The 10526-nt window shown below is 52.6% G+C and overlaps 1 protein-coding gene across 1 annotated transcript; it reads left to right on the top strand.

Moving 5' to 3' along the window:
- Nucleotides 1-588: 588 nt before the first annotated feature.
- On the top strand, nucleotides 589-9969 carry rad51c (RAD51 paralog C). The gene is made up of 9 exons (XM_088907120.1): nucleotides 589-948; nucleotides 2081-2312; nucleotides 3191-3348; nucleotides 3717-3850; nucleotides 4203-4334; nucleotides 5590-5656; nucleotides 6327-6387; nucleotides 7724-7784; nucleotides 9488-9969. Exons 1-9 carry the CDS (start codon nucleotides 831-833, stop codon nucleotides 9659-9661), a joined length of 1137 nt encoding a protein of 378 aa, XP_088763246.1. The 5' UTR covers nucleotides 589-830; the 3' UTR covers nucleotides 9662-9969.
- The last annotated feature ends 557 nt before the right edge of the window (nucleotides 9970-10526 follow it).

A 10526-nucleotide genomic window follows, 5' to 3' on the forward strand; every position in this document is an offset into this window, starting at 1 on the left:
TTTTCATAAAGTGTAATTGTATTAAATCGTGCACCCCTGACGGTGTTATTGATATGTTCTCGTCGAAGAAAGAGTCCTTTATTCATGCGCAGGAGAGGACACAGTCCTGAGAGCAGCCGCTGACAAAGCCAACGGGTCTCACGCAGCAGGGTCAGGGTAGCACAGCTCATTTCCATATCAGCAGTCGTTTTTCTCTACAAATACTTCTCTGTAACTGACCACTTCATTACTAAGAAATGAGATTGCACCTTTTACTTGGTCTGAAGGAATTACACAAATGGAACAGGCGAAGTTCAGCTAAAACATTGTTTATAGCCTCAGCATCAGCAGATCAAACGATGTCCCTGCAGTTTATTCTTTCTTACTGTCGCTAGGCAGAAAAGGCAAGTTAGCAAGAACAAATAGTTACTATCTTGTACACTTAAAATGTAAATGCTAAAATGCTCTCTCCTTATATGCACACTTGTGTGTATTTGTGTTGTTACTATATGAGGTTTGAAATGAAAAGGGAGGCCACACGGGGGCGCCAGCGGGCCGCGCAGCCGCAGCCCCGCCCCTCCGCTTCCTGTGGAGGGAGAGTCAAACATGGCTGGGGCCAGTGAGCTCGCCGGAGCACCACAGCAGCCCTTCGACAAGTAAAGACGTACAGAGAAAGTCCCTCGTTTGAAATTGCAGAATTCGCTGAAGTGAGAAATAGTCCAGCTCGGTGCTCGGTGCATAGCGGTCCTGCGCGCATGTCCAGGTGAACTCCAGTGCCGCTCAGGGTCTCTGTTCTCCCCCGCGGTCTACTGTGCGGACAGGTGGGCAGCAGAGAGAGGCGGGGGGCCGGCATGCAGAGGGACGTGTCCAGCCTCGCCCTCGCCCCTGCGGTCAAGGTGAAGCTGATCGGCGCCGGGTTCCTGTCGGCCGGGGACCTCGGGGAGCTGCGGCCGCTGCAGCTCAGCAGAGGTACAGCGCCGTGATTCCCCGCCGCTCCAGTCCTGTGGGGGGGTACAGTACAGTACAGGCCTGTCCCACCTGCGCGCAGTCTGGACCAGCTCTCCGCCCGCCGCAGTGTGGAAGAGCCGGTCGCGTCTCCTGTCTGGGGGTGCAGCTGTGACCCCGAGACCGCGCTCAGGGGGGCACACTCCCCTCTCATCAACACCTCCCAGTCAGCAGCGCAGGAGGGAGCCCTGCCCCACCCGGGCTCGAACCCGTGACCGCGGAGCACAGCCGTGCTCGGGCGCGTGTGACCAGCCGAGATGCACGCGGCACTTCTGCGGCCTCTTTACTCTTCTCACAGAATTGAAGTCCTGTCGGTTTTTTAATTTACACCTTTACATTTTTTTTAAGTCTGTCACCATAGTTTTTCAGTAAGACGCAGGTGGCATGCGCTTCGCCCAGGTGCAGTAGTGTTAAGAAACCTGTGTCTAACCTGACAAGGCGGTTGAGAACAGTTCTCATGCACAGCGATGACCCGCAGCAGGGCAGCTGCTGAACCTGTGAGTGAGCTGCCACCAGGGCCACAGCCCCACAGAGGGAGCCATGTGGCCCGTCTTGCTCGTTTGCTAGAGAGCTGCTAATGAGCAGGGGGGTTTCGGCCTGCTGTTTCCTGCACGAAGCTGGGGTTTGGGCTTCAGCAGCGTGGCCGGGCAGCTCCAGGGCGCGACAGCAGCCTTTTCTGTCAGCAGGTTGTCAGATAAGACTTTCTTTCTAGAAATTGGTACGAATCTTCTACACTCGGGCTTTCTCAGGCGATGGCAGTTGTTGTAGCAAACGATTGAGCTATATTTGCCCCTAAAGGGACATAAACCGCCTCTTGTTGGCGTGTCTGATGCCCATTGGAGTAGTTTGCGGATGGGCAGTGAGCTGCGAGCTCCAGGCCGTGCTGGTGGGGCGGCGTGTCCTGACTCCAGGTGTGCAGCAGCAGCCGCTCTCCTGAGAGAGCCAGGCGCTGAGCTGGGGCAGTTTCTGTCGAGATAAGATGCTTCTATAAACCAGGACAGGTCTCCTAGACGGTGTTTGAGCAGACGGCGGGAGTCCGGAGCGCGGGTCCCCCTGCGGGCTGCGGGCGGGACTGACCCGGGCCTGTTTGCTGCAGAGGCAGGCATCACGCAGGAGGAGGCGCTGGAGGCGCTGCGGGCCGCGCGGGGCGAGGCTGAGCCGGGCCGCGGGGGCCGGCTGACCGCGCTGGAGCTGCTGCAGAGGGAGCGGGCCCTGGGGGCGGTCGTCACCTTCTGCTCCGCGCTGGACCGGGCCCTGGGGGGAGGCCTGCCAGTGGGCAAGACCACGGAGATCTGCGGGGCGCCCGGCGTGGGCAAGACCCAGCTCTGGTAGGGCCCGGACCCCCACTGCGCCGGCCCTGCAGAGGCATTCAGCCCCTTCCTGTGTCCCAGTGCCCGCTGTTGTGCAGGGGTCTCCATATCCACAACCTCACTATTCCCTGAAGCACAGCAAAGGGCTTGAATACTGAAGCAGTCGTGGATTCTCCCTGTCTATAATTCATGACTTAATTCTATATTTACTTCTCTTTGAATTTGTGGAATAGGTAGTGTATCTAACAGGTATCAGTCGGTACTTTAAAGCAACAAGATGTGAAAACTGTGGAAGGGTCTGAATTCTTCTGCAAGGTGCAATATGTGTACTGATACGCATAGGTTACACAGGCACGTTGAACAGCTGCTGGCCTGTAGCTTGACAGTGGTGGATATACAGTATGTGTTCCATACTAAGCCCGATACCAGCATGTTCATCACCTAGAGACCTAATGCGATTCTACCTCAGGCTGGGTCTGTTCAGCACTGGGTTTGGACCAGTAGATGGCGCCCTTCCCCTGCAGACAGTTGTATTGCAGGCGCTGCTGCTCTGGTCGACTTGTTAAACTATCGTCCTTGACGGTTTCATTGCAAGTAGTCTATCGATCTGCCTTTTGCTACCTTTGTGATAAATGCTTTGTGAATTTTGCTATATTGCCCTATTCATTCATTCATTTTTTGGAATAACAAATATCAGAATAAAGGCAGTTACATTATTTTAAAAAGAAGAGGCATCTGACCATAACACCACACTAGTTTGCACAAGCAAGTAAAGCCTAATCGTGTGTCTTTCCCCCACAACCTGAGAGTGTCTCAGCCTGCCCCACCCTTGTGAAGAGAGCCGCGTCGCCCAGTTCTGACCCTCGTGTTTCTCTGGACTTTGCCTCCTGCCTCAGTGTCCAGCTGGCGGTGGACGTGCAGATTCCCCCGTGTTTCGGGGGCCTGGGGGGCCAGGCGGTGTACGTGGACACCGAGGGCAGCTTCCTGGTGCAGCGCGCGGTGGACCTGGCAGAGGCGGCGGTGCAGCACTGCGGGGCCGTGGCTGGAGACGCAGGTCAGAGGTCAGGGATCAGAGGCCGTGCCCCCATCGCCCTTGCTTGGGCCAAGAGACTCGGCCGGCCTGCCGAAGGGTCTGAAGGGTCTGGGGGTCTAGAGAGACCCAGAACAGCTGCAGGACATCCGTCTCTGTGGACCAGAGATGGAAACCCCCTGGTTTGCAAGAAGTGCCTCTTTTTTTCCTCATCTTAAATGCACTTTGTCTTAATTTCAGCTTGTGCCCTGAAGTGCCCTTAGTAGCATTCTGGGACATTGGAGCGCTCTGTGCTCAAACACGTCACCAGCAAGCTGCTCCGCTGCGCTGCAGGCTGGAGGTGGCTGATGGGAAGCCTGACTGTTTGCCTGCGCTCTGGTTGTGTCTTCCAGAACAGCAGGAAGCCATGAAGGAGTTCACTGTGGAAACCATCCTCTCGCAGCTCTTCCTCTTCCGCTGTCACGACTATGTGGAGCTGCTGGCCCAGACCTACCTCCTGCCTGATTTCCTGAGCCAGCACCCCAAGGTAGCGGACGCAGGCCTGGGAGAGTCGAGCCGCAGCACTGGGGTGGCGAGGGAAGGAGTGTTTAATCTACCTGCTTGTTCCAGGGACATTCTGTACTGGTGTCAGACTGTCAGCCTAAAGTCTTGATGCTCTGAACCGATTACCGAGCTACTTGTTGTGGATCTGCAGTGTCTCCTGGTGTAGGCGTGAAGCCTTAAAGCAGTGAACCAAACTGAGTAACAGTTGATCACTAAATTCAGTCAGGGAGCCCAGGATTATAAGTTGGAAGATAACAGGTGATTCCGTGCTGAAAGGACAGAATCCCAGTCTCGCTGTTCTGCGCTGCTCTGACGGTCTGCCCTCTCCTCGACAGGTGCGCTTGGTGGTGATCGACAGCATCGCTTTCCCGTTCCGCAGCAACTTCGAGGACCTGTCCCTTCGGACCCGGCTCCTCAACGGCCTGGCGCAGCAGCTGATCCAGCTGGCCTCCCAGCACGGCGTTGCGGTGAGTCCCTCAGGTGGAAGCCTGTTTCACGAAACATCCGGATAAGGCCCTCGGTCAGCTCCTCAATAACTACGACATGGCTGGACGGGCTGAACAGTATTCTGTTCTTAGGACGGCGGTGGTTCTCATCCCTGTACTTCCTCACCTCCTTCTGGATCCTAGGTGGAGACCCTTTTGACACGGAGGACTGAGTGAAAACGAGGTGTTTGATTAAAAACAGGGAGGGGGACACGAGAATTCCTAGTGCTTCTAGGACTTCTCTTCTAATCTGATGGATGTGCAGAGAAAAAATGACTGAAATGGTACAAAATAAACATACAGGTGGTGAACAAAACTGGCAGAATGGATGTAAATTTGCTTAATGGGGCGTTAGTCTGCCATGTGTAGCCAGTCCAGTCTGTACGTGCTCTGGCACAGGGTAGTTCCAGGAAACCTCAGTAATGCTGGCTGGGTTCAGACGTGGTTACTGGTCCTCTGAGGAGGACAGCCTGGTCAGCCTGGAAGACTCCCCTCCTGGCAGGAGAGAAGTACTGCAACACGATCACTCAGGACCAGAGCTTCAGCAGCAGTAGCGGTTAGCATTGGCCTTGCCTTCTGAGGGAGTGAGTGCACCTAAGCCATGTCAGGAAAATGGACATTTGCCGTCAGTTGATCTACAGCTGTTTGCCTGTATTGTCTGGCGCTTCGGGTCGATGCAGGGACTGGACAGTCCTGGAATATTCACTCCTGCCCCCATGTGCCTTTGCTGATGCTGTCCTTCCCTCTGAATTCCATGCCGACATCACCTGAGACACCGGTGCTCGAGAAACATCAGCACGTTTGTAGGTCTTGGTCATTGAAACTCCTGTCGAGGGGTTTAAGGCTGTAAACCCCAACAACTGCCTCTGTTTCACAGTCACTGAGGTGTCAACCACGATTATTGGCAACCAGGCCTGTCCAGTGTTTTTATACATGACCCTAAGCATGCAGGGTGTCATTAATTAACATAGGAACTACTACCGTGTGGAAGCTCTTGCTTTCAATATACTTGATGTCCTCCCATTTACCGTTTCTGTTGTGCCGTACCTCTTTCTTGCCCTTGTCCATCATCTTCTCTCCTCTGGAGTATAAATGAAGAACTGCTGGAAGTGGGGAAAAAAGATCTTGTTGACATTCTACTGCTGCTATGCTGATAATTTGCCCTCTTTCGGACAGCTGTGTCCTTGAGACTTTTTCCCAGTGATTAACTCTAATAATATCCTCTTTGTCTACCCAGGTTGCACTGACCAATCAGATGACGACAAAACTGGGGAAAAGCCAATCAATGCTTGTGCCTGCTTTAGGTGAGTGAGACAGCTGAGTGACTGACCTGACAGCTGGACCTCCCAGGTGTGATCCCCAAGTCCAGCAGCCCAGCTGTTCTCAAATCAGCAGCTTTAAACCTGCGCAGATTAAAACAGAAATCGATCCTCTTCCTGAGGCTGCAGGTTTAAGAAGACCGGGCAAAGCCAGCAGGACTGTCACCCTTAACGGCCAGGCTTAAGGGCCTGGCTCCAGGCCCTGGAGGCCCTGTGTTCTACAGAAGCTGCAGCTTTAAGGTGACCCTGACAGTCTGGGGAAGCCGTTAAATTGGTCCATTCAAACCAGTAACCAACTGGGGCAACGCGTTCTAGAGCTGAGTGGGAGTGAAAACCCATAGACGCGCCATCCCTGCAGGAACTGGGTTGAACACGAATAGTGTAAAGTAAATGCTGTGAGCGCACTGCGTTTCTTTCATCGACTTGACTCGTTTTGCTCTGCCTGTTGGAAAGCTTTTAATTATGATTGTGATTATGATTAGGGGGGAAGCCCCCAGAAGGTGAGTTGTTAGGAAGAGGCGATCACGCCTCCACACGCGCGCGTGCGTGCGCAGACGGCACCCTCTGGCGGCCTGCCTGGGGCTGCTGCCGTGGAAACGGTCTGGGACGGAGGCGAGGCCGGAGCCTGCCTGACCGCCGCGCTCTCTCTTCCCAGGTGAGAGCTGGGGCCACGCCGCCACACAGAGACTCCTGCTGCACTGGGAGGGGCCGAGCAGGTGAGCGTGCACGCCTTGCTGGGGGGACCCCAATGTGGGAGAACCCCCTCTCTGTCCCTGCCGACAGGAGTCCACGCAAAGCCGAGGGGAGGTTCGCTGCTCACCCGTCCCCTGTCTCCTGCACTGCATGTGCTGCATCAGCCTCCGCGTAGCGCACGTCCGCCCCTGGAAGAGGGTGCGTGAGAAAACTGACCGGCGGATTGGTCCTGTGGTGCGACGGACTGCATACACGCGCCTCAGAGGCCACGTTCTGGGAATCACGTGGGGCGAGGGTTAAGTTTCTCAAGTTTGATGGACGTTGACAACAAAAACAGAGAACGGCTGATTCACATCTGTGTGTTTCGCTTTGGATAAGCCAGGATAAGATGACTCTGCACTTTGGGGCAAACATGCATTAAACATTGAAGTAAGCTTGATTCATAATTTTAATTATGTTTTCGGGCAAGTGACGTGTCCGTGTGTGCAGAGGGAAGGGGCTGGAGGGCGCCTAGACTGGTATATTTACGTAGGCGTACCGTGGGATGGATACACTGACATACTGTAGATAAATCCCATAGGTACCCACAATCCCTTTGGCTGAGCCTTTTGTTTGATACTTTACCACTCATAATCGTATGTCACTGATTGCTTGTGTTAATTTAAATCCTAGAAACAAACACGATGCATATTTAGTTTGAGTACATTAATGCTGTTTAATGTGTAATGTTTCAGACCAACTATTCCACCCAGTGCAGTTACAAGGGGGGCATTCGATTGTCTCCCTCGCTGTTGAATACTGTAATTTCCTGCTCTACCAGGGTTTCCAAGCCAGAGCCTACATCTACATCTCAGTCTGAAGTCTGTGTTACTTCTGTTCTTGATCTGCTGTATTGGCTTACAATGTTTTGTATTTATTTAAATATTTAAGGCCAGGAATGGTCTGTTACAGCCTGCTGTTAGACTCCAAGGCACAGCCTAATGATACCTTCTAGGGCAGTGCTCCTAGGCCAGAGGTATTCGATTCCAGCCCTGGTGAGCCACCACATCTGCAGGTTTCGTCCTCTTTGAAGCAGCAGCACCTGCAAAAAAAGGAGAATCTGTTAAACTGGTACAGCATTGGCCCATTAAGTCAGTAAAGAGCTGCTCTGGAATCAAGAGTTGATTCGGAAAAAAAATCTGCACACACCAGCAGCCCTCCAGCACATTAAGCGGAGAGCACTATGCTAGACTGTGGTGTGCTCTTGCCGTGACAGTGAGGAATGTACGTTCTGAGACTTGCTGGAGCCCCAACAGCTGGGTCTTCAGGGGAGGCCTCTGATACAGGCCTGCAGCCTCATCATGTTGTGTTTCTTGCCAGGTTCGCGTCGCTGTACAAGTCTCCCAGCCAGAGAGAGGCCACCGTGCCCTTCCAGATCACAGTGAGTGCAGCCGACTCCCCCAGCTGGGCCTCCAGCTCGTGGGCACAGTCCCGGGTGCTGGCTGGCAGCCTCTGTAACGCTGTAACTTTCATGTGCAACACTGTTGTTTTCAGAAACCCTCTGCACGCTTATGACACAAAGTCTTCATAAAAGGTGTTTAAAGACAGAACACTCAGAAATGCCTTCCCTGGAGCCTGTGCGTGCCCTGTCAAAGGTGAATTATTACCCGTTCGATCATTTTCTACCCTCCCAATCTGGAACTGCCGGTGGAATTCAAGTTTCACCCCCCTGGGAGCAGCTTCCACGCCCCTCAGGGGAACTGCTCCTATTGGAGTAAGCAGAGGGAGGGGGCTGGGGGGCATCTACATGGTGTCGACTGCACTGCCGGCTCTGTGGCCTGACAGGAGAGGTGCTGCCCTGTCCACCTATTCCAGCTCTACCCTGGCAGCCACCCTGCTCGAGAGATCGGTCAAGTTCGAGTGACGTGACCCGACCTCGAGCCAGCAGCGGCCGAGACACTGAGCCCAACCTGTGTCACGTGATGCTTGTTATGCTCATTCGCTTCTCCTCCCCTTTGAGCAGGTGGAAATGGTGGGACTACGTACGTATCTACAGTTCTCCAATCTGTGGGACTGTTCGCTTTCTAACTGAGAGCTGTAGTGCCCTGTGTGTAGGACTCAATGATGAACGTTCCTCATTTCCTTAAGTATGACGGTGAAAAGACCCTCTGGAGGCTTTAGCTGCTCTTGCACCTGTAGGACCTCAGTGTCCGAAGTAGTGAAGTTATTAAGCTGCTGGAGCTTGTTGAACTACACTGGCGTGTGATTGACGGCTCGTGCTGGGGAAGAGTCCTGTGGACTATCTATCATGTGTGCTATGGCTTTATCACTTTATCACCTTCTGTTAATAATCCCCTGTTATCTCAAACTGTTTGCTCCTGTGTTTCCAGTTTTTCACTGCTGCAGTGGTGGAAGTGAGTGAAGTGGATCTGAGCTGTAGTGGCTTCGCTGAAAAGCACCGCAGTGAACAGGGGAAAAGAGTGTTTCGGATGTTTGTGATTGGAGAGTTTGACAGTGGAGCTCCCACCTGTGTCAATAGAGCATGAATGGGTTTGACAAGAGCAGCGTAGACTGCTGTGGAGAGAGAGCCATTGGTTCATCTGTTCAAGGACAAACTGACGAGAGATCTGTGCCAGATGTCTACCGCGTCTTTGCACCTGTAACAGGATATTCATCTGAAGGCTCAAAAAATGTTTATCTGATGCTGCCTGTTATAAGCAAACAGTTAGTGTCAGTAGTACATACAGTTAAAACATAACATACACTGTTTGCTTTTAATAGATATTGTAGAGTGGCATAAGCAAAAAGGAAAATGAACAGTTAAATCATTCATGATGATTGTGATGAATACTTTGTTTATATACATATTCTTCACAAGAAGAAGAATATCTGGTCTGGTACGGAGGGATCAAACTCAAGGGAGGACATGCTTTTATATCAACTGTAAAGATCTTTAAATACCATGTGCCCAGTTGAGCTGTACGTTTAGAGAAGGAAAAACCACAAACAGTTTGATGCCATGGTCTTGAGCCCGTTGCTGTTAATTGTAGTTCCCCTGGACAGCCGTGTCTTGGCGAGAGTTTGACGTGACGGCTGCGTCGTTTCGTTCTGGTTGATCACGGTGCTGCTCCCTCTCGTGTGCAGGGTCAGGGCTTCAGGGACGTCCCACCTGCTGACCTGCAGCTGCCCTCGGCTGACCCCTCAGCGGCCCCCTCTGGAGACCCCCCGACGTCCCGCAAGAGACCCCGTGCAGAGGAGGGAGAGCTTTTGGGGTCCTGTCGCCGGCCCCCCGCACGCGAAGGGCAGTCGCTGTCCTGACGCTGGGCTTGGTTCCCGTGTCCTTAACTCCCCAGACCTGCTGATCCCTTCAGAAAGAGGCGGCTGTCTGCGTGTCCAGCAGTACCCCTGCCTCCGGATTGGCGGGTTGTTGAAAGAGTCTTCTGCCGAGCCAGGCAATATCATCACTTGTAACTGGAGTTACCCGTTGTCTGTTTTTATGGTTTTTTTTTCTTAATTTAAAAGTCAAGCAGTTGTCCAGTGGACAGGGTTATAATAGATGTAGATGTCTGTTTCCATATGTGATGTTCTTGTTGGCATATAGTGTGTAATACACAGATATAAGTGTATTTCTTTGTCCTACGAAAAAGTAAATGAAATCCTTTATATATGATTCTCCTTAAGTTTTAATTACCCCTGATCTCACTTGGCCATCTGTGTTTCCAATAATGGAGCAATATGTGAATGCATCCATCCACACTGCTGACATGAAGGTGGTGGGGTTACACTTGACCGATTAATCTCTCCCTCTTACATTTAGTTCTGATAGCTGCAGAGCTCAGGGCCCTGTGAAAAAGGCAGTTGGGTAAACACAAGGTAAAAACAAGGCCCTGTACTCGGATGGCTCCCTCTCGGCTTGGCCCAGTCTTTACTGACTTTGGTAGCACTTTCATTAGTCCTTGCAGAGCCTGTTTCGTGCGAGTCTGTCAGTGGGCTGCACGGGCAATATTTCACCCGCCCATCACTGGCTGAGAGTGCTTGCGGTGCGTCTCGTAATTAAATTATACACTTAATAGCTGGCTTCAGGAGGGGCAGTGGGCAGTCAGGTGAAATATGAGTGCTTGGCCTTATCTGTCCTGGTTTCGGTGGGAGAGCAATATAGATATTGAAAGGGGTTTCGCTTTTA

This window comes from Atractosteus spatula, chromosome 27 (assembly GCF_055471065.1).
Source record: "Atractosteus spatula isolate fAtrSpa1 chromosome 27, fAtrSpa1.hap1, whole genome shotgun sequence".
NCBI lineage: Eukaryota > Metazoa > Chordata > Actinopteri > Semionotiformes > Lepisosteidae > Atractosteus > Atractosteus spatula.

What these genes read in the sequence shown, in the direction of transcription:
- rad51c (XM_088907120.1), top strand. Translation starts at nt 831, where the DNA reads ATGCAGAGGGACGTGTCCAGCCTCGCCCTCGCCCCTGCGGTCAAGGTG. An exon ending in GCCGCTGCAGCTCAGCAGAG is followed by an intron (nt 949 to 2,080) that starts GTACAGCGCCGT and finishes TGTTTGCTGCAG; the next exon opens with AGGCAGGCATCACGCAGGAG. An exon ending in TCCTGAGCCAGCACCCCAAG is followed by an intron (nt 3,851 to 4,202) that starts GTAGCGGACGCA and finishes TCTCCTCGACAG; the next exon opens with GTGCGCTTGGTGGTGATCGA.